The 25,195-nt window shown below is 38.0% G+C and overlaps 1 protein-coding gene across 1 annotated transcript; it reads right to left on the minus strand.

The window, feature by feature from the left end:
• Positions 1 to 7,856: 7,856 nt before the first annotated feature.
• si:ch211-241b2.5 (programmed cell death 1 ligand 1) lies at positions 7,857 to 23,630 on the minus strand. Its single transcript, XM_046868260.1, has 7 exons — positions 23,415 to 23,630; positions 17,799 to 17,855; positions 17,338 to 17,688; positions 16,024 to 16,308; positions 12,437 to 12,550; positions 11,477 to 11,555; positions 7,857 to 8,731 (listed from the first exon to the last, which is right to left on the minus strand). Exons 2-7 carry the CDS (start codon positions 17,848 to 17,850, stop codon positions 8,281 to 8,283), a joined length of 1,332 nt encoding a protein of 443 aa, XP_046724216.1. The 5' UTR covers positions 17,851 to 17,855; positions 23,415 to 23,630; the 3' UTR covers positions 7,857 to 8,280.
• Between the last annotated feature and the right edge of the window lie 1,565 nt (positions 23,631 to 25,195).

Here is a 25,195-nt window from a genome sequence, read left to right on the forward strand (position 1 = left end):
GTCTGGAGATATGAACTTAAGTTTATTTTCTTTTTTTTTTTTGCCGAAGATGTGAACCTGATTAAAAAAAACAGTAGTTACCATGTTCATATCTCATATCTCATAGCTGACACATTATCCTTGTGCAAACGACACGTCTTACAGTAAAGGAAACGCTGGCATTTCAACATTATTCTTACTGAAGTGACATATCACCTCTAGTTCCTCTTTCTGGTTAAGAAGCAGCTGATTAAGCACTTTAAAACGAAAGTTATTTGAGAAGTCATATGTTTGATTTTTTTTTGTTTTTTTGCATTGCAAAACTGCAGTCTCGTGTAAAAAAATTTCGTTTGCAAATTAAAAAGCAACACTCATGCTATGCTAGCTGTGGTCAAGGCTGAAGAAAGAGAGAAAAATAGTTTAGTTGTTTTTTTTTTTTTTAGTTTCCTTATGCTCACTAGGGGGAAGGTTTGAGCTGCAGTCAGCAAATTACGGAAAGTCCCTGTGAGTCCGACTGACCGTAAACCAGACCAATACCAACAAGTGCTTTCTTTGGTGCTTCCAAAACAGAGAAGCCACATGTTGACCAATGCATATAGCTTCTCTTTGCTTTTCTATTGTAGTTACTGGAACTAAGCAAAGGGGGAAATTATTTCATTTGCCCTTATTAAAGTAATATTACTATTTATATAATAGACCATCATAATCATAAAGCAGGTTGCAAAAGAACCTCAGGAGTTTGAGGTTTAGCTGGAGGCAGAGTTCCTGAGCTACTTCAGCTAAAATGTTTTTCAGGTGCTAAAAAAAACCAGCCGATGTTCCTTTTTTTCAAAGAGAGGAGACACGAGAGTGAAAAAAAGGGAAAAATACTCAACAGGGGACTTGCTGAATGAAAATGAAACTTTTTTGTGTGAAACGTGAATGTAATTCCCGTGTGTACTCCCATTTCTGTGTGTGTGTGTGTGTGTGTGTTGCAGCCGTGTCACACTGAAAAACAATCCCTATTCGAGCACTTCTTTGTAAAAGATTCTTCCTCATTTGGATAAAAATGTCACTATGGATGAAGTGGTAGATCTTTGGATAAGGTTTTGGACTTCTGATCAGGTTCAGTTTTGTTTGTGGAGCGTTTTAACAATGGCCGTGGTTTATAAGCAGCTTTACACAAATAAAGGGGTTTAAAAAACTGTATAGGTTTGTTCCTAAAAGTTGATCCCGAATGAGTGGCGAATGTGGCAAGAAAAAAAAACCCTTGAGATGGTACCCGGAAGAAACCCTGAGAAGAACCAGACTCAAAAGGGAACCCATCCTCATCTGGGTTCACTGAATCTCCATTCATTAAAGTTCATGAAAAGTGTGGTCCTGAGAAAAAGTAGCAGACTGTTGATATTAACTACAGTACAAATCCATCCTCAAAGTTCTTGCATTGCTCAGTAACTTCATGGATCTTTAGGCTGTTGATATGGAACCATCCTCACTCAGCATGGTCTCCAGTTAAAGAGAACTTCATCCAGAGGTAGAACATCATGATCCGAAAAGAAGAAAGGGACAGGAACACTGGTCACTGGTACATCAAGAGCATGTTTCAAATCCCAGTTAAAATCCCAGCACCACCAAGCTGCCACTGCTGGGCCCCTGAGCAAGGCCCCTACCGCTCAGTTGCATAAAGGAGATAATTCACTCTCTATATGGACGCCTGCAAAAATGTAAATGTTAGCATGTTACATCATGTGTATATATATTACACATGTACTCGCCTTTTTTTTTGCTAATTGACAGCAATTGTTTTTGCATATTGTGTTACAGGCTTTTCAACTGCACTGTTTTCTAAATCAATTTTTTAAGCAGTAATATATCGTGAATATATCAAGTTAGAAAAAACGTATACTAATTAAATATTTGTAAATTTGAGCAAATTATTTTGTAATTGCATGCGACACACAACCTTGAACTGCACCGCAGGAATCTTCCGAAGTTTTGAATAAAAGTTCCTGCAACAAAAACATGCAACTTTCACGTTGATAATTCATGTTTGGTTAGAAAACCGTTGAGAAATGCGAGGAATCGTTACAAAAATTGATACATTAAAGGTGCAGATGGCGGCAATACTGACCCCTTAATATGTAAACACAAAATTGACTAATATTATAAAAATAACAAGTAGAAAGTAGAAAATAAGAACGGGATAATCCATGAAAGTTAGAATTAGATTCAGCTTTATTGTTATTGTGCAGAATACAAATACAGGGCCAATAAAATGCATTAGCATCTAACCAACAGTGTAAGTAGCAATGTATATAAATAAATGTAATATAAATATATAAATTACAATACTATAAGTGTGCTAGCAATGTTTCAAACCACAAACAGATCATTTAGAACAGAGATCAAACTGAGACTGGAGCTACAACAATTCGAACACACAGCCTCCAGCCAATCAGAATTGAGCAAATACACCAAATAGACAAAATCCTCATTTGCTGGTAAAATCCCATGCACTCACTAAGAAAAGATCTCCTGCTGTAGAACTCTATTGAACATGATGAATGTGAACGCTGACTGCACCCCAGGCCTCCTTACCTCATCTACATCAGTACCTGACTTTACTAACACCCTTGTGTCTAAATAAACACGAATCTCCATTAAATCTAGTGGAACATCTTCCTAGAAAAGTGGAGGTTCTTATAATAGCAAATGGGGACTCAATGTGGAATCCAATGTTCAAAAAGAAGGACATACCCATCCTATAGTTAGGCTTACCAAACTTTTGTCCATTTACTTTTTCTTTTTTACATTTAATAGACATTATTATTTTTCTGATTCTTATTATTATGTTTTTAATAGTGAGGGATTTTATCCATTGCGAGGTTTAGCAAAACAGAACATGCTGTATGGTTTGGCAGGTCTAAAGAGAGATTGATAGGTAGGTATTTCCTTAACAATCATGTGAGAGAAATTCCCCTTTTTTTTACCATTGGGTAATGTGCTATTGAATAGACTGAGACACACTGTACAGTATTAAGTACTTTAACTTGCACCAAGAAAGACTTTCAACCGTAAAACTAATGTACTTTTAAACTGCCCAACCAGCTAACTAGCTATAATGAATTGCTGTGCATCACTACCACTGCTAGAACAGGAGACTTTGATGTTCTTAAGTCAGAAACTGCAAAAAAAAAGTATAAAAAAATATCTAAATGTCGGATTGAGTTCATCTGAGTATTATGGTGTGTACGGTTGTCACTTTAAATATCGTTCCCTTGAGCAGTTTCTGTGGTGTTTCACATGTTCCTGACATTTCTGTGTGTATTTCTGAGTGGGTTTCTTTGTGGGTCATCCGGTTTCCTCTTATCTTCCAAAGAACAAAAACTTTGGTCAAATGCCTACATGCAACTATACACAGGTGCTATATTCATTTTCCCTTATTAACTTTTGTGAACTATGAGACACATTGATCATCAGCACTTGCCCTTGGTTCCTCAGTGGTCCTCAGATGTTCTCTATTTCTATCATTTGGACGATTGGAATAATAGTCGATTATTGAATAACTGGAGATTGCGATTATTGCACGCTGATAATGAATTCCCAGGAAGGCCACGTCATGAGCGAGCCTTGAATACATCCCTACCTTTTATACCCACAACCTTTTGTTACTGCTGATCAAATGGTTTAGTGAGAACCTCAGATCTTCTCACCTGAACTCTTTGACAAACAAAATCTAGAGAAAAAGAGGTTGTATCAAGGCTATGTTAATATTTAAATAGATTGTTACCTCAAGGTGTGTGTGTGTGTGTGTGTGTGTGTGTGTGTGGATGGTGGAAGGCTTTAGATCCACCCTAATCAACCTAGCATGAAAGCAATAACACCTCCCCCCATATCAACACCCCCGCCCCCCGTATGCTTCCCGGATGGCTATTTGAGATGATATGCAACTTTGCTTTCTTTGAATTCATCTCAGAACTTCACACCCACTGATCTGCAGGCTCCATGCAGAACTTCCACTGTGAAGAACAGATGTCATTTTGTTCCAGTTAAGTTTTAAATTAAAAAGGTTGAAATTAGATTACTCTTGTATGATGACTAGCAGCATTCCAAAATGGTGACATCCCCCCACTCACACACAAACACACACAAACACACACACACACACACACACACACACACACACACACACACACACACACACACACACACATCTTCAATATTCCCCGATGTAATGTTTCTGAGAAAGATGCCCGCTTATATTAATGGGCTGCTGTGGTTTCCTGTTTATTGTAATGTGTTTGATTGGTGCGTTTTGGTAACCAAGATTACCAGGACCTTGTTACTGGTATGGCTTTGTGCTTGAGGCAATTTAAACTTTAGTATGTATTCTGTCAGTGCAGAAAATACTCGTTTCCGTATTCTGTCTCAGAGTTTCTGGGAAGCCCTGTTGAGAAAAACAGAAAGTGAAAGTAAAACACCCTTCAGGCTCTTTGTCAGAATCCTATTATGTCTGCATTCAGAGAGCACTGCTGGATGAATGTATACTTCTTTACAAGTTACAATGATACCCTTGTGTTCCTGACTATTTTCCCGCCCATGCAGAGCAAATATAAGGGTCCGGTATAGAGAAAAGGCTTGTGGTTTGAACAGTATGATGCACATTACATTCAAACTGGGTCCGAGTGCAAACCCTGAGCTGTGTTCTGTAATTCTGCAGAATATATAGGACACACAATATGATCAAACGAATGTGGCCATCCAGGGGATTTCAGCTACACCCACTGCTAGTAGAATGGTACCAAAGTCATCTGATAAAGTAAAATGGAAGCATCTAAAAGCAATAAAATGTTTTGTATGAACTGATAGATCATGCAAATTGCCTCTAGAAGCAATATATACCCAATAAATGTGCACCAGGGGCACCATGAGACAAGATAACAAGCCGCACACAAGAATGAACATTAGACTACGGAGCAGAGGAACATTTGGCAGTCCGATGGAAGAATCCTGGATTTGCCAATTGCCAGTAAACACAACCTTCCAGAGTGCCAGCAGTTAAATAAAAGATGTTCTTGGTTACGCAGTTAGACTTTTAGACCACACAGTAGTTATAAAAGGGATTTATTTGTTTAATTCTGTGTCACCCAGATGAGAGTGGGTTTCCTTTTGAGTCTGGTTCCTCTCAAGGTTTCTTCCTCATATCATCAGTTTTTTTTCACCACTCAATAAGGAGAAACAAGGAATGTTTCATATAAAATTTCATTTTATTTCCATAAGGCTTTGTGACAGCGGCCATTGTTAGAAGTTAGAAGGTACAAAAATAAAAGTGAATTGGATCTACAATAATTACAATATCATACAATATACAGAGAAATCCACAGCTATCAAGCCTTCACAGGTTATATACTAAACTGATTCGAAACAAAATATCTATTAAATCTTGTACAGATGCAGAACAAACGCTTTGGTCCACATGAGTCTTTGATGGCTGTAATCACGAGGGGCGTTCAAGTCAAACCGGGACTTTTGAGTTAAAACAATGAAACAATAATATACAATAAACAATAAAAGAACAAATTTCAAAAAGTGGAAACTGCATTTATTTTCCACATCCTCCACTGCTACATTTATACACAAGAAATGTCATCATCACACGCTGTTCCATGCACGCACCAACACTTGTCTGCCATCTTGATTAACGGTCTCTGGACCGGACCGCGGCATGTGCGGCACCCAAAAGTAATGGGACGCACTAGTACTATCGCACGCAATACCGCCACGCTAGCGTCCATATTTATCGCTGTAAAAGTCCCGTTTTGGCTTTTTGATGTAATCCTGTAATCCTAACAGACGATGTACATCTAGAAGAAAAAAGAAGAAAGAAAAAGGAAAAAAAAGAAGAAAAAACAGAAGTATAACAAAAACTCGAGATGTGCGTGTTATTGTATAAATTTAAAGAATTATACAGAATGATACAGGAAGCTGAAATTCAAATATGAACACTGCTGTGGTGCACATGACACTATTTCACAGAGCCTGCTGGAAATTATGGTCTTTTATGGTTTTTGAGAAACGTAGGCAGGTTGCTTTTTTCATTTCTATGCAACAAACAAGGTCGTTTTAAAGGCCTTTTCATCTGTCATCTTAGGCAATAAAAGAAAAAAAGAAATTTTCTGTAGTTGCTGTTCAGATTTGGAGAACATGCTAACTTATTATATACATGTAAATTAACTGGTGAAAGGAATACTGAACTAACATGACTACCATTCCATACTTCATGTAACCCCATGCAATTTCGTCTGGACTGTGGCTCATTGAAACCGACTTCACCAAACAAGACATAAAGACGATTACCTGAATCGTACATCCGAGCTCTGTACATGTTTAGAGAGCAAACTGTCGTCTTGACTAATATCTATTATGGAATGACCTGCACAGTCACCACACCTAAACTCTTTTGAACTTCTCTCGGATGAACTGGATCACAGGAATGAAATCTCCAACTAATGAAGAAATCTTTGGCAAGTTTTCCAAAAGGCACGGCGAATTTTTTCTGCTGAATTCTTAGATAAACAAAATTCCAGATGCCAAGAGGGTTATTCATGCTAAGGGAGGATTTTTCAATGAGGAACATGAACAGGAACATCTGGACATTTATATATTTGGTTGGTCAAAAGGAAGTCTGCAGACGGTTACTAAGTTTGCTGTATAGAAAAAGGAACATGCAGGTGTCTCTCAAAACCTATAAAAAAACTAGCTGTTTTTCACAGGCACTGTACATTTGTTTGTTTTATTTTTATTTCCAATATGATGTTCATGAACTGGCGATACGTTACAATGACCCCATCGTAACTTGAAAATATGGTAAGTCGGACGGCGGATCGTATTCTGGTACGTTTGCGAGTGGAGGGTGGAGCATACGCTGGTACGTTTGCGAGTGGAGGGCGGAGCGTACGCTGGTACGTTTGCGAGTGGAGGGCGGAGCGTACGCTGGTACGTTTGCGAGTGGAGGGTGGAGCGTACGCTGGTACGTTTGCGAGTGGAGGGTGGAGCGTACGCTGGTACATTTGCGAGTGGAGGGTGGAGCGTACGCTGGTACATTTGCGAGTGGAGGGCGGAGCGTACGCTGGTACATTTGCGAGTGGAGGCGGGCGTACGCTGGTACGTTTGCGAGTGGGCGGGCGTGCGCTGGTATGCTTGCGAGTGGAGGCGGAGCGTACGCTGGTATGCTTGCGAGTGGAGGGCGGAGCGTACGCTGGTACATTTTGCGAGTGGAGGGCGGAGCGTACGCTGGTATGTTTGCGAGTGGAGGCGGGCGTGCGCTGGTATGTTTGCGAGTGGAGGGCGGAGCGTACGCTGGTATGTTTGCGAGTGGAGGGCGGAGCGTACGCTGGTATGTTTGCGAGTGGAGGCGGGCGTGCGCTGGTATGTTTGCAGTGGGCGGAGCGTACGCTGGTATGTTTGCGAGTGGAGGGCGGAGCGTACGCTGGTATGTTTGCGAGTGGAGGGCGGAGCGTACGCTGGTATGTTTGCGAGTGGAGGGCGGAGCGTACGCTGCTACATTTGCCTGCTGAGCAGAAAAAAATATATCATCATTGTAAGATCGAAAAATCACAAGTCGAACCGTAACTTGGGGACTATCTGTATAAAACAATTCCTCCAAGTGTGGCTATGCTCAAACAAGGCTAATCAATATTTCACACAGTTTACATTGCCAAGTTCTACAAAAATAGAGAGAGTATCTGGGTCTTCTAAAGACTTTTGATGAAAGAAAAAGTGCCTTGTAATTATTAAAAAAACTCTAAATAGGAAGTGATAAAGTGACAGTTCAGTGATTTGATGGACCAATACAGTGCTGCATATGGTCTGATGTTTCTTCATTTCATTACTGCTACTACTGTATTTCCCATTTATTATTATACACGTACAAATGGAAGAAAAGTTTCTGGATCTTATGAGATAATGTACACACTATATATGCTTATAGAGACAGACAAAAACAGTATGCAGTAAAGTAATACTTGGAAAGATGTAGCAGAAATGGTCCTGGTTTGTGTGCGTAGCCAGGACAGTGGCGTTGCTCATCTATCAATGATGCTAACGCAAAGTACAGAACCTAGCATGTCATTTAAAAGAACTAGATATCTTTCAGAGGTAATATATACTGTAGCGATTTGTCACTCTTATGCAAAACACAACATGGAAAAAGAAGGACATTAGGTAGATATTTTTAGTTATACACTTCAGTTCTTTTGGCAGAATCCATCGAATAACACCATGTGTCCATCTCTTTATGAACTCATGCTAACACAGGCAGTCTTAAAGCCTCAGTACCTTCCTGTCCGTTTCTCCCAGAATGCCGTGCTCTCCAGGGCACGCTGTGATCAGCACCCTGCATGCACGTCTCTCTCGTAGGAACTTAACAAATGACTTATCCAGTTCTCTGTCACCTTCTTTATAACCATCGAGGATGAGCAGACTGTCCTTATTCCCTAGAAGAATGTCTTTGAGGTTGTTTGTCTGCAATTCTGCTTCTGCTGGGAATCTGGACTTTACCACTTCGAAGAAATCCCCCGCAACTCCCCCGATGGTCACAAAAATCACAAGCTTGACCTTTCGAATGTTGAGAAGGTCTGAGGTGAAAGGGTTAGCCCAAGAAGAAGCCAGGCTTTGGGTTATAAAGGTTTTGCCGGTTCCTTCTTTTCCTTCCAGGAGCACGATTTTCCTCAGCCCTGGAGGGACGGACTGCATGCTGACATGCTGGTTTTCTCTGTAAAGTTCAAAATGGATTATATTAATACCCAAATTATTTGATTGGTCTTGTCAGACAAACAACTCATATCGAGCACACGGTAGTATAAAAGCATTTGATTCTACTGAGTTACATTTACTCAGTGCTTTGCATAAGTTTTCACCCCCTCTTTACAGGTATTACACTCTGGTATTGAAATAGACTCTAATGTCATTCTATGTCATTTATTCCAATTGTCAATGCCACACAAAATCAGACACAACTGATATGTTTTGGCCGAAATCTCACATATCTCACATTAACACAATAACTTTGCAATCAACTACTTATAAGAGTAAAGACAACAATAAAAATTCGAAAACCATAAATAGTCATACAGTCTATAGACAAAAGTTCTTTCTGAACATCCCATTCCACATTCAATTCCCGTTTATTGTTAATAATAGCCTCCACTTTTCTGGGAAGATGTTCCACTAGATTTTGTGGAGATTTGTTGAGATTCATTCGGCCACAAGGGTGTTAGGTGAGGTGAGGAGGTCTGGGGTGCAGTCAGTGTTCACATTCATTATGATCAGTAGGTTTGAGTTCAGAGCTTCATAGCAGGAGATCTTCCACTCCAACCCATATAAAAGGTGATGTGGTAGCTCAGTGGTAAAGCATTGGACTATGGATTGGAAGGTCATAAGTTTCAATTCTGCCACCACCAAGTTGCCACTTCTGGGCCCTTTAGCAAGGCCCTTAACCCTGCTCAGATGTAAGTCGCTCTGGATAAGAACGTCTCCAAAACGCTGTAAAAGGTAAGGGATATCTTCATGAAATTGGCTTTGTGCACAGGAGCATTGTCATGCTGGAACAGGTTTGGCTCATTCACAGACATCCATGAAATCAAGCAGTGAAGGGAGCATAGCGGGTTTTTAGTTCCATATTGGTAAGGGATTTACTTGACTTTTTCTCATCTCAGATCTTTCATGAGGAACAGAAAGTTAAACTCGTTTTTCATCTGGGTGAAGATTGTAATATGCGTTTTATATATATATATATATATATATATATATATATATATAAATAGAAGTGTTTTACTCAAACAGTTACAAACTGTATTGATGCTCAGCTCCATAAAACTTTTGATGATCTTTGATGTCTTTTTCTGGAATTATTTAATGTCTGGAAAATAATATAAACCTGCAATGAACGGGATTTTTTTTACCAGTGAGGCACTCGTATCAAATAAGTGACTAATTTTTTTCTAACCCGCAGAACCACAAAGAACTTTATTGATGAATTCAAGGCAGGTTGCTCAGCAGGCTTGGTTCAGTTCCAGCAACATACTGAACAACATGCACTTTCTCATGACTTTTCACATTCTCCTCTCCCTCTTCTCCCACGTGTTTTTATGTCGAGAAGGGAAAAAAAGTCATACCCACAGAGAAGGGTAGGAGGAAGTCTAAAATCTGTCTCGGTTTTGTTCAAATCAGCATATCTTTGCTTTAGCACATCTTGCAGATGATCTATCTTTCCATTTCACAGTGGAAAAAAAAGAGAAATGGGTCACAAACATTCAGAACGGAAGGAAAAAGCAAGCTGGAAATGTCATGATTCAAATGAATCATGCTGAATAAGAACATGGGCTGGTGATCTGAGGGCTAAGAACATCATCAAAGCTCTATGTGGTTTACATTTGTGGCATGTGTCAGACACCGTTATCCAGATATCTCATTTAAATCTCATGTATACAACTGAGCAAAGTAAAGGGTGCTCAAGACCCCAGCATGTCCCACTCATGACCTTCTGATCAGAAGTTTAAAATCTTAACCACTTTTTTTTTTTACTGTTTACTTATTTGCATTGTAAATTAGTTTAAAAGCGATTAACAGCATTTACATTCTAAAGTAAAATTATGGGTGACGACTGTTAAAAGTAAATCTGCAGTACAGAAGAGAAAAAATACAATAATATATCCAACAAACGAGTGTAGATCATTCTTTAATCATTATAAAGTAGTTAATACAGTTATGATCAATGCAGTCATAATCTGGAGTTCTGCAGTGGCATCATAATATGGTGTCGCATTCTCAAATTTGATTGGCCAGAAGTTTTTCTAAAACAGCAGCTCAGACTGCAAATCGCAGGTTTATATTAATAAACTCGTTCTCAATTATTGCATTTTTAAAAAGTGTGTGTGTGTGTGTGTGTGTGTATGATTTTTTTTAATAAGGAAACGATATAATAATATTCACTTTAACATGAAAGTCCCAAGATTCAGTTCTCAAAGTGTGGTCTGGGAATCCCAAGAGGTTTGTTCCAGGCATAATTTTAGTTTAGTTTATTTTTCTTGAAAGACTTAATAACCATAAAGTTTCTTATTATTCACTGATTGTTGGTCACCAAATACAACCGCTACCATTAACAGCAATACTACCCCCATTAATACAACCACTCCTACTACTACTACTATTAATACTACATGTGAATTGTATATACTACCACTACTATCACTATTTTTTACACTACAGACTGAAAAACATAGCTTGAGCATTCGGGTATATCACTAGCACAAGTATAAAAGTCAAGTTGGTAGATAAAGTTAATATTAAAACAGGTAGTTCATTGGTTCCCTGCTCTATATGATTCAGCTCAGTGGGTGAGAGGAGAAGATTCAGGTGGATTGACGTGTATGAGGTTTCGGTGAGTATCACAAATGTGGTGAGGTGTTCTCTTTCCCCTAGTCTCTCTATATATATATACACACATATTCAACATTACTTACGGTCAGTCAACGGGACTGTCAGATCTTCTCCAGGTGACTCACACTCAATCGACCGCATGTCTGAACCTGTCTGCCCTGTAAAAAAACAATTTTTTTAGAATTATTGCTTGTGTATGATACCATATTTATTTAAAGTTTCAGAATCATGATCATGTTCAGATCAGACATGAGAGTTTATTCCTCTATTCTAGTTTTATCCTTTTTTTGTGTTGCCTTGTGTTTGAATTTGAAAATAGGGATATCCGTGCTTACATCCGACCTAATTTTCCTAATAACTTATGATAACATCAACAAGGAACATAAATCAGGAACATGAAACCTGCATAGACTTCCATACCTTCTGTAAAATCTTCCCATCTCTCTTGGAATCACATTAGACATGTTTAATGTATGACACATTGTTAGAGTATTCCCAGGAACAAACACACTCAGTCATGCCTAGGGGGAAATTTAGAGTCGGTGTTCCACATGAGTGTTCTTGGAAAGTGAGAAGAAACTGGAGAACCCAGAATAAAAACCAACAGAGGCATGAAAAGAACAGGCGAGAGACACACTACCTACTTCCTAGAGCCAGATAGTATGGTTTTAGATCATGTCTTATGGTAATCCCCAGTGACCACTGGTGTCATGCAGGTAGCTGGTTTCTGTTTTCAAGTACTCAAACGGTAGCTAAGGGTCATATGAAGCCACACTGAAAAATTTACCTTGTCATTTGACAAGGCAGAAATTCTATAGAAAGAACCTTAAATCATAGCTGGCTGATTGAAATCTGGCAAAGAGGAACTAAAAATTAATGTGGCACACCAACGGGGAAAACTGTAACGGATGCTATTTCAAAAAAAGTGATGCTCGTATGAAGCAGAGTGATGCAGGAACGGACATTTTAGTAATAGAACATACATTAGAACACAGCAGTAGGGATTGAAGAGAAACGATGGGAAAAACAAGAGACAAACCTTTCTTTCTCTTGCGCAGAATCAGAAAGGTGCAGAATAATCCCAGGCACAACAAGACTATCACAGTAATAGCTATGTATCCCGTGGCCCCTTTACTCTCCTCAGGAATTTCATCTGCAAAGCAAAAAAGATCACAGTGATTTCTAGAGAAACTGTTATTGAGTAATATGCCGAGGAAACGTCCTCGCCGCTACCAGTGGTGGAATCTTTAGACAAAGTACTAATCCCCTGCTGAAATATGACTCTGTAAAAGTAAAACTCCTCATATCAAAAGTCAACAAGAACTCATGTTTGTATCATTGATGCATTTATATCTTACATTCTCCTGCACCTTTCTATAGTTACAAACATACAAGAAAAACACTTATTTCACAAACACTCTTCAAAAACCACAGTTTGTGCCCTTGATACTGCTTTGTATTTTATGTATTTATGTATTAGCTTTAAAGTAGGGCAAAGGGCATGTTTTTCTGTAATCTAGTGCAGTAAAATGTCATAAGATTCAAATTTCCCCAGAGGAGAAATACTTTCTTTCTGTTTAGCGATGGTTGCTATTGGCTCACTGTTTAACCGAGTGAGAAGCAGCTTGATGTTACTCCTATGTTGAACATTTCACCACCTGCTGCACTACAAACATCAGTCTTTGCTAGTCAAATTAAATAGTACGCACCAAAAACAGCTAGTTGATCGTATCTGGGACACGTAGGTATGCATGCTTTGGTATGCAGAAGTGTGACAATAAAGTAAATTAACTATAATATAAAGATGCTAGCACAGTGGCTAATGCCTTGCTCAATTTGATCCGAATGTGTGAAATCACTTGGTTACGTACAGTACAGACCAAAAGTTTGGACACACCTTCTCATTCAAAGACTTTTCTTTATTTTCATGACTATGAAAATTGTAGAGTCACACTGAAGGCATTCAAGGGCTATTTGACCAAGAAGGAGAGTGATGGGGTGCTGCGCCAGATGACCTGGCCTCCACAGTCACCGGACCTGAACCCAATCGAGATGGTTTAGGGGTGAGCTGGACCGCAGAGTGAAGGCAAAAGGGCCAACAAGTGCCAAGCATCTCTCGGGGAACTCCTTCAAGACTGTTGGAAGACCATTTCAGGTGACTACCTCTTGAAGCTCATCAAGAAAATGCCAAGAGTGTGCAATGTATATATGCAAGAGTGTGTTATGTATATAATTCCATATATAATTCCACATGTGTTAATTCATAGTTTTGATGCCTTCAGTGTGAATCTACAATTTTCATAGTCATGAAAATAAAGAAAACTCTTTGAATGAGAAGGTGTGTCCAAACTATTGATCTGTAGTGTATATCTCAAGCAATTCCTACGAAAAGGATAAGGACTATGACCATGGAATTTATATACTTATATTTACTTATTACTTATTTGTGTCTGTATAAACACAAACATTAGCTCATATAATTGATCATTTAAAAAAAATACTAATTAAGTTTTTAGGCAACACAATTTTTTTAACTCCTCATTCTACAAAAACATGACATAATCTGATAAGACTAAGTCTGGCATTTCAGTTCTTTTTCAGTTGTTGTGTAAACTTACCTGTGTTCTAGCATGTATAAACTTGAACGTAGTCATTCATGTAATTTATTCCAGATATTTCATCTGATAGGACCTATTTTTTATTTGAGTTAGACGACTAGTGTTTATTTGTTACTTATTTAGGAAAAGATAAGACCTGGTGGGGACGATTTCTGTTATGAATAGGAAGTCTGAATCAATTCATAAGTGTTGATGTGAGTCAGGTTGCCAGTTATAGACTTAATGACTTAAGTTTCACAGTTTAAGTACAACAGCTACAAGAATGAACTGATCTGTTTGTGCTTTTTGAAATATGTTCCACTAGATTTTGTGGAAATTTGTGTGAGATTCATTCAGTCATTAGGGTGTTAGTAAAGTCAGGTAGTGATGTAGGTGAGTAGGTGAGGAGGTCTGGGGTGCAGTCAGCGTTCACATTCATCCATAAGGTGTTCAATAAGCTCTATAGCGAGAGATCTTCCACTCCAGCTCATGTATGCATGTCTTGTGCACTGGGGTATTGTAGTGCTGGAACAGGTTTGGGTCTCCTTGTTCGAATGAAGGGGAAATTTCATGCTCGCTGTAGACAATAGCATGGTTGCAACTTTGTGCTTAGACTTCCTTCACTACAAAATGGCCAACTTATGTAGGCATGTGTTCCAAAATATATTTATACTAAGAACCAGATTATGATCCGATTTGCTGTATTTACAGTCTCAACATTTACACAGACACATTAAAGCTGCACGCTGTGGTTGTAAAACTTTGAGGGGAATCCCCTGCCATGATTCCATGTACCGTACTGTGTTTGTGTTTAGGTTACAACATGTTTTGAATCGGAAATCCCGAAGGATAAAGAGAAAACAAAATTTGTTAAATGCTCTCGAATACTTATGAGAAGCTTATCACCTGTGTGTGTGTGTGTGTGTGTGTGTGTGTGTGTGTGTGTGTGTGTGTGTGTGTGTATTTTAGGTGATGTCCCACTGTGATTAACTAAACGTCCCACACAACAAACCTCACAAACCACCACTGTGGTCTAATGTGTAGGTGGATATTGGTACATCTACATTACTTGGAAATAAACATTAGTCATGAATGAATTTTATGATGTGAGTTATATTTCCAAGACCATCCTCTGAGGATGATCTCAGCTTGTAAAATGCTATACATTACCGGAAAAAAAACCCTTTAAAAATTAAGATAAACTCATCAAATGAAAACCTTCAAGATGGGGGGGAATGAATGAGCCCGTGAGTATAGTTATAACAGATCTCACACTCAAACTGTTTACCAGCATTCAACTCAAATTTATCAACAGCAATCAACACAAACTATTCACCAGCAGTCAAACTACTCAAAAGCAAACAAACTACTGAAAAAGCATTTAAAATCAAAGCACTCAACAACACAAACTCAAACCACATAACATCACTCAAACTACCCAAGAGGACTTAACTCAAACCACTTAATAGCACCTTAACAAAATAACAGCACTTAATATCAAACCACTCAACAGCTCTCAAAAAACTCAAAAGCACTCAAACTCAAATCACATAAACAAACTGTACAGCACCCAAGCAACTTAACAGCACTCAATTCGAGACATTCAACAGCAACCACTTGAATTATACTGAAACACTCTGCATGCGACAACTCAAACAGCCCAAAAGTACTTAAATAACCCAGCAGCACTCAACTGAGACTCAGCCAATCAATATGCTTCAACTTAAGCAACTCAAAAGCTCTAAATTCAAACCGCTAAACAGAATTCAAATCAAGACTCGAACTGCCCAGTTGCTCTTGACTTAACTCTCTCAACCTCACATAAATCACATTAGCCACAGGTGCTAAACATTAAAACGATTTATCAATGCTCAGCTCAATGCACTCAACAAAAATCAACTCAAACCACTTAATACAACTTCTACAAATCAAAAGCCCTCAAAAGAATCTCACCTTAAATCAATCATTTCGACTTTAAACATAACACTCAGTATGGCTCCAAATAAAAAGTGTTATCATACACACCCACCTGGGATAACGAACGTCGCTATCTGGTTCGGTTTGCCGTCATTTGTTATGTAGGAACAGCTGTAATTGTTGGTGTTTTCTGAGACGGACAGTCGGCTGGTGACGACAAAGACGCCGTCGCTGTTCGTTGTGTGGCTGCTCTTGGAGCGATTTGTCAAAAGTGGCTCTCTGAGCTTGCCATCACTCCAAGTCACATCGGCCAACGGGAGGCCCTGGGACTGGCAGGAAAGCTCCACCTCCTTTTCGTTTAGCCTCCTGACGGACTTCTTAATCGCTTTATATGGTGCTGGAGAACACAAAAGGTATAATGCTTTGAAAATTTTGATTTTGTCGAATTCACAAAATCCATACAGTGGTATGTATGTACATGGTATTGTCAAAAGTATTTGGACACCCATCTTTTCCAGATATAAATGGTTCTTCCCCAAACTGTTACCTCAAAGTAACATAGGCACATCATTGTACACAATGTCCTTGGATGTGGTAGCAGGACATTTTCCCAGAGCTCTGACCTCAACCCTATTGACTGGAGATTATTATAACAGCATATGGGGACTTAAAGTGTAAAGGAATGTTTAAAAAAGGTCACACAGAAATCTTAGGGTCAGGTGTCCACAAAAATCTGGATAGAAATGACACACCAAAAATCCTAACACTTGTTCTGTGTGCATTGTTGATTAAAAAACGAAAAACAATGGTCCATTGATTTTCCTTCTGTAGTTCTGACATTTTTTGACCTACACGTTCCAAATACTTATCAGTAAAAGGGTTTCTTTTTCTGTGCAACTGTGAAATTATAGAAAGAATTAACAAAACTTGTGCAGGAGTTTACAGAAAATTAAATTGTGCCTTAAGTCTCAACTTAATCATAGCTTATTTGATTGGGAAGCTTTCAAAATCTCTTATGGAAAACTAACAGCTGCTGCTGCTGCAATCATGAAGACAATCCTGTAGCTCATCCCAAACCTTAATCCCATCCTCCTTTCAAAGCCCAGTGTTTCCTGTTTTTTCATATCTGCACCTGTATACAGTGAAAAGATTTTATAATCTGGTGTCAGAAAAGGTTGGGTTCCCTTTTAAATTTGGTTCCTCTCATGTTTTCTTCCTCATACTTTCTCAGGGAGTTTTTCTTTGCCACACTTACCATTGGCTTGACCATTAACCTACATCCGAATTTCTGTAAAATGGACTTTATGCAAACTACCCAATAGGTCAAACAATCCCCTGCTATACTGCTCTGTATATTTTAGTCAAAGTAAAAACATGATCCTGGATGGAAGGTGGATGTATAGTTTGCTGTGTTAAGTGAACTGACCTGAGACGGTGAGTTTGGTCTGCTTGTAGTCAGCTTCATCATGGATCACAAGGCACTGATAGGTCCCCGAGTCGTTCAGACGAAGCTGTGAGAGCTCGATTACGGCCCGAAATTTCTCCAGCTCCTCCCTCAGGAGCCGCACTCGTCCCTGAAACTGCTTGCTGGTGATGTTGAGGTTCTCGACGCCCTTATCCAGCCGAAAGACTTCCACTTCCGGAGGCGGTTTGATACGCTGCCAAATTACGGATATGTGCAAGACACTAGGGATGTCTGAAAACCGGCATCCCATCCTGACTGCTTCACGCAGCTCTCCATCATAGGAATCTTGCTCCGACTTCACGATGAAGAGGGCTACCAGAGAAGAAAAAAGGAACCATAATGAAACCTTATCACATAGACAAAGCTCAAAAATTCCAAACACCATTTAATTAAAAGGAACGTGTACGTGATGCGCTTCATACCCTGTAGACACGGCCATGTGGCAAGGAGCAGTGTGAATATTTCACCCCTCATTGAACCTGTATTGAAAAAACACACAATATATAAAAAATCTGTATATATACAACCAACAATGGGCCAAACAGGAACCTTGGGAAAGTCACAGTATTCTTTCAGATTTTTGGTATCTTTATATGTTAGTCATCGTAAAAAAAATTATTAAAACAGCCCCACATGTTGATGATCGGATGGCAGTGAATAAAAAAAGATTTCGGTTCCTCTTTTTAATTTCCCGCCGAAGCAGCGACGCCAAAGTGCTGACTCATTGCTGGTTATATCACAGGGAAAAAGCAAAAAGTCCAGGATAGCTCAACCAGAACCTGGAAATGAAAGTCGCCAGGATTCGGATCAGGAATCAAAACTGTGCAATATTAAGAAACGACCTTTAAAAGACCCTATCGGTTTTTTTTTAAAAGAAAATTTGCGATTATTTTCTTGTCATCATTGAAAGATTAATGTACAGAAACCGTGATGTGAAATTTCAACGTATTGTTTTTTTATTATATTATCTATTTGACAATTACTTTATGTTTTTTTAAGTTTTAACTACAAAGTCACTACATTGCCAAAAGTATTGGGACACCAGACTTTCCCAGCCATATGAATTTCTTCCTCAAAACTGTTGGAGTTAGAGGCACACGATTGCTTAGAACGTAGAAAGAATGTGGCTAGCAATTTTCCCTTCACTTGAACTACGAGACTCAAACCACTGAATCAGCTCCATGAACATCTGCTTTACATTGGTTGGAGTGGAAGATCTTCTGCTATAGAGCTCCAACCCTCCTGAACATGATGAATGTGAACAGTGACTGCACTCCAGACCTCCTCACCTCACCTCCATCAGTACCTGACTTTACTAACACACTTGTAGCACAATAATGAGCACAAATCCCAACAGAATATAGTAAAACAGCCCATGTGGACTAGATGTGGAATGGGATGTTCACTGAGGAACGCACATGGCAATCTTATGGTCAGGTGTCTACCAACTTTTTTCTCGTTAGTGTATAACAATGCAATTTTAAAGTCCTAAAACAGGACAGCATGGCACTCTGCTTACACAACACAATCTTTACAGAAAGAAAGCCAAAGCAAGTCTATATATAAAATCTACTGATGTCCTGCAGTAAAGTATCAACACTAGAAGCAGTTTTAACCCAAAACTTCTCTGTCTGCCAGAATTTAGACCACAGAGACATCCGTCTTTTTTCCATAAAAAACGTATATAAAGCTATAAATAAACCTGCGATGGTTGACAATGGATGTCAAGCTAATATCAACAACTTCATATTTTTTACTGTTTCGGTCTTAACGTTGCTCTCATTATAAAAAAGGTCTTGCTCTTGTTATATATAGGATTATAATGTTAATGATAATTTTATAATAAATCATATTTTTTCTGTTGTTTCTTTGCTCATGCACAATGAACTGAATTCCTCTAGAAAACGACACAAAGAAGCCAAACCGCAGAAGAAAGTGTAAGAAAAACGTCTCGCTTTCACTTTCACTTGCAGTGCGAAAGTCTCGATCGAGCTTCTCCTGGTCTTGGACTTGAGTTGCAATCTCCTTATTTTCAATCATGGATGAAGTGCAGGTTTTCATAGATTTAAATGATGTTTCAGACTTTCTCCTGTCCAGACTGAGGATTTCTTAAGATATTATAACAATTTATTCTTGTAGCTATACCAGAAAATAAATCACTGTTATTAAAACTTATTATACTGCTTTCTGGTTTAACTCAAGTGTATTCATGTGTATTGTTATCTCCAACAGAGCTATCCAAAGCCAGAAAACCAGAAAGCCCGCTTTTTTTCGCTGAATCAGCATTACATTATTCCGATGTGATTTATCCCAAATATTAGCAAAAACCTATTGACTGTTACAAAGCACTGATTGTGAAGACTCCTTTCATACATCTTACCAAATAAACCATATAAATCTATATATTTTTCTTTATTTAACGTTTTAAATCCATCTGTTATCAGTCTTTTATTATGCAAGTCGTTACTACAGAGACAAGAACATCAAATTAATATAATCAACCTATTATAAATAAAATGTATAATAATATATAAAAACTGTATTCTACTTCTTCTGACCAATCAGATTTGAGTATTCAGTAACGCCAGGGTTCAAAACCAGTCACCGCTAATCAGGGCAGGAAACAGAACTACGGGGTCAATAAACTGAAAAATTCTCAGGTTTTCCCAAAGTCACACTCAGCAGAACTTCTCTTTTAGTCTCTCGAGGATGCAGTCATGACAAGCATGTGATTTTGTTTCTAAAATGATTTCACTTAATTCTTTTCACGGCTCACTGAACTAAAGGGAACTGACACAGAACAATCACCTGACTACAAACAAACCCCAGCATATATATATATATATATATATATATATATACACAGTATACACATATATTTCTCAACAGGCAAATATTTTCTTCCAAAAACCCTCATATTACACAGTTTTCTTTGTTTGTACTTTGGATTTCTCAACTCAAAAGTAGCCTGTTCTATCTTGATTACATGTCATTAAAGCCAGAAACTTCTCTGGAAAATGATGACAAAGCGGTGCTATAAAGCATACAACTGAAAACGCTAAACACGTCACGTAACAAATACCCACACATTCGACACACAACCCCACATAGTCGAACACTTTCTTCAGCTACACTGCTGTTATATGGCCTTCATTTGCATATTTATATGTAATTGGCTTGAATATTTTATGATGTCACAAAATAGACCTGTCTTTGCTCCATTATTAACTCAGATTTTACAAACAGTTTGGACAGGATTCATCATTACTTGGGGTTACTGTTAAAAATGGAGTGCCACCTGGGGTCAATTCTCTTAAATATTTACCTATTGTTCCTCTTAGTGGTTTTCCCATGACTATTTTTGAGTGACAGGTGTGTGTCTTTCTAGTGATCTGTGACCACACTACCCTATTTAGCTTCATAGAATAATTATTATACTTCTTATCATTATTGATATTAGTGGTTAAAAAATTGCAGAATTGCAACAAAAGGTATTAGAGGCCCATTGGGGTGACAACGAGTATACAATTTGCTTTCGTATGAGGGAGGAACAGTAATGATATTTTCACCTCTGGGTTTGTCTCATACATTTTGTTATGGAAATAGACTGGTTAGGACCTGGAACAATAAAAACTTTAAATAATAACGTGAATGAATGAACGAATGAATGAATGGATTGATGGATGGATGGATGGATGGATGGATGGATGGATGGATGGATGGATGGATGTATGGATGAATGAATTCAGTGGCTTTAATGGCGATATATTTTTTAGCAAGTAAAACTAACCCATTTGTCTTTGTACAGAATCTTATTTCTTTAAATCATCCATTCACACTGACTATGTCCCTGTAAAACACATCCACAGCAGATCCTCAGCCACATTCCTCAGGAATGAATCTGAATGTTAACTCTGACATGTTCAAACAAGAAAGAAGTTTCCTCTGCAAAAAGATCATCTTCATTTCAGAACTCCTAAGTGATCACTCCTGAAATACTTACACATTTAAAAAAAAAGCTACCAGGAAGAACAAGAGAGATGTTTCTACAGCAATGCCATCGAAGAACTATTTCAGATTCCACAAAGAACCTCTCAGTAAATTATTAAAACAAACTCATATATAAACCACCATTTTGTTCCGAATATTCTGTCCAATTTAGTGACATGCTTCATTTCATGAGATTACTTATGACCAGCGATTGAGACTACTGAGTTTACAGACCTTTTTTACACTCGAAAGTGGAAGTTAGTTTGTGAAATTCAAAGGTTCCTTGGACGTCCTTACAGAAACAAATAATTGGACAAAGAACCATCTCAGATGTTTATTTAATCGTGATTAAATGAACATTGTGCGTATATATATATATATATATATATATATATATATATATATATATATATATATATATATATATATATAAAATGTATATAAATATATACATAAGGGGTGTAACAGTATACAGAATTCACGCTTTAGTAACTCGGTTTTTAAGTCACGGTTCGGTTCGGTTCGGTTCAGTTTCGATTTGGGGAAAAAACATGCAAAACATTAAATAGCTTGTAATTTCTTATACCAGTTTATTTTTATTAATATTTGTGACATCAACATTTAAAGAGTTTAATTTTTTTAATGCCTGCTTGGTTAAATAATATATAAAATAATATTGAAAAATATTTAAAAAAATATAATAAATCAAATTGATGGAATACACTTGTTTATTATATTGATTAAATTGAGTAATTGATTAAATTGACAAGTTTAATTGATTAAAAAACAATTAAATAAATGGAAAAAAAATTTAATAGTTTACATTTGGGAAATACAGATGTGTATGTTAGAGTGTGTGTGTGTGTGTGTGTGTGTGTGTGTGTGTGTTTAACTATTTAATTTTCCACAGTGACCTACTTCAATGTTCTACTCATTTCAACAGACCCTAACACATGTCTTCATTCCTTCCATCCTTCATTCATTCACTCCCTCAATATGCAGAACTTTCAGGTTTTTATCCTTTTAAGAGAAATTCTTGAAGATGGATGCTAAAAAATCCGTAGCTCTAGTGTGATGGATTGAACATTCGAGTTTTTTCTTTTTTTAACTTTTAATTTCACTGCAAGTTGTATCCTGTATATAACTATGTTTGTGACAAATCAAAAATCTTAGCGCTCTTGATTCTTTAGCGCTTTAATACACATGGAAAACAAATCTTATTTCAGGTATGGAGTGAGTCGCCACAGTGACACTACAATAACACCAGTTTCTTTTTTATATGCCTGCCATTGTTTTTAAGTTTAATAATAATTTTAAAATGCAAAGCGCTCAAGGCAGAACCAAAACAAACTTATGGTTATATGTTCCTGAGGCAACTCACATTTTAACTATGTTCTGCACATAAAAATGATTGCAGTCGGTACACATGTGTACCGAACCGAAAGCCCCGTACCGAAAAACGTCGGTATAAAAACCTGTACCGTTACACTCCTGATATACATTGTATGTATACATGCATATACATAACATACTTCTCTGAGTACCTGTACTATGCAATGACAAAGTTCTATCTATCTATCTATCTATCTATCTATCTATCTATCTATCTATCTATCTATCTATCTATCTATCTATCTACTAGCAGTACGTGAGTGTTTCTGAATGTGTATATACACACTATAATCACACGAATACACGAATCACTTGTACATATACACAATGGCGTGCAGAAAGTGGGAGAATAATGCAGAATGTTTTCCTGGAAAGACAAGGAAAAGTTCTTCCAAGGAAGTCTAACTCGCACGCGCGCACCTCAAAGATCACAACCACGTGAAGTACACACGCTGCAAGCAGGTAAAGTCATCAAGCATAATTAAAGGGAATGCAGAAACCCAGGAAATAGATAGTTGAATAAATGCATACTAGATTAAAAGAAGAAAAGAAAAGAAAAACACATGGCAAATCAGAGTCGGTATTAATGCACCGTGGGATTTTAAAATCCTTTAAAACATGTTGAGAAAAGACTTCTAACTATACAAAACTCTTACCTTTTGTTTGTTATCATAAATCCCTGGAGTGTGTTAGTGAGTGTGTGAGGGCTGCTGAGCTTGTCTTCTGAGACATAGCTTCAATTACAAGTCTGAAAGAATGATACAAAAAAAAACAAACAACACGCTGTAAATTACAATCAGACTCCGCCTGTGTGGTTTTTTTGGAGCGGGCTGTATCTGAAGTGCACGCACACACACACACGCGCGCGCGCGCTCGCGCACACACATACACGCAGAGGCGCACGCACGAAAACACGCGCTCGCACACAGATACACGCATAAGCGCACGCACACACACACAACCACACACACACACACACACACACACACACTGTTTTCAAACACAAACGCGTGTTGTTACGTAATTATTTTAAAGTAGACACGTCGCCTGCAATGTTTCTGTTGTTTCCTGGAGTTTGATAAGAATAATGGCACAACTTTTTGTACAACTCATGTTGTGTTAATCTTCACAAAAAAAACATTATTAACACCTTCTTAAAGCAAAGGTTTAAATCAGTGCTTTAGGTCGTACCAAGATCTTGTGAAGTTTTCTGGAAGACTAGGCCAGGGGTGAAACAGTTCAGCTTGGGTTCACCTTAGTGCCAGTGTCATTCATGGGGATTAATCACACACACACACACACACACACACACACAGAATTCAGCACAGTCATTTCTGAATGTCTATGAAGAGTAGGAGGTAACTGAAAAACCCAGAGGACTCCATCAAACAAGTCCATTCATTCAAAATTCCCTCATTGAAATACTTATTAGCGTTTTTTAGGATGACAAGTGACGCCAAAGATGTTTACATTTCACCAATATAAACTGATATTTGGTTCATTTGCATGCCCTTAGATACACTAGTGGTGAAAATGAGGAACTGCAACGAGAGCCCATTGGGGTGACAACTACGCTGCCCCAAAATCACAAGTATAAATTGTGTTCATGTTTAGGGAAGGAGCAGCAAAAACAAGATAGTCGATGAAATTTACCCTCTTTTGTGTTTTTCTCAGACGTTCCAACAATAACAGATTGCTTACTTCTGAAAGGTATGGCACCAGGATGCACTGTGGGAAGACGGAACACTGACAAAAGGAAGTTTATTTCTCTGGGTTTTTGTATTTGTGTTCATTCTGGAAGTTACTTCAACCTTGGAGAGAAATTTACACTCCTTCAAGGAAACAGTGTTTCCTAATACCAGTGACGGCTTTCAGCTACATTGCAACATTGATCAGAAATGGTTTGAGGTAGTCAAGGAATTGGCCTTCAAATTCCCCAAAACTTTGTCCATTCAGTAAGCATCCATGGAATTTACTGGTTGAACAATTTCTGATCCATGCTTTATCCATCCACCTTGCAACATAGAGAACTTAAAAGATCTGCAGTTACCACAGCACAAGATGGGACTACACTATATCAGGCAGGTGGCTTTAATATTATACAGTTGTGTTCAAAATTATTCAACCCCCAATGCTGTAAATGGTTTTAGGGAATTTAGTGTACATTTGTAATTGTATTCAGAATGAAATCCTACAAGGACTTCTTAAAGAACCATATGCAACTAAAATGACATCAATTAGTTTTGTAATACAGTAGTAAATGTTTCTTTTGTGAATTCTTCATTGACATAATTATTCAACCCCTTAAAGACTACCACTCTGAAGAACAGAGGTTCAATGAAGTGTTTTCAATCAGGTATTGAAAACACCTGTGGATATCAGGGAGCAGCAATAAAGCCTAATAAGCACCAATTAGGCAGCTTTAAAATGACTGTGA

The sequence above is a fragment of the Silurus meridionalis genome, chromosome 15 (genome assembly GCF_014805685.1).
Source record: "Silurus meridionalis isolate SWU-2019-XX chromosome 15, ASM1480568v1, whole genome shotgun sequence".
Classification (NCBI taxonomy): domain Eukaryota; kingdom Metazoa; phylum Chordata; class Actinopteri; order Siluriformes; family Siluridae; genus Silurus; species Silurus meridionalis.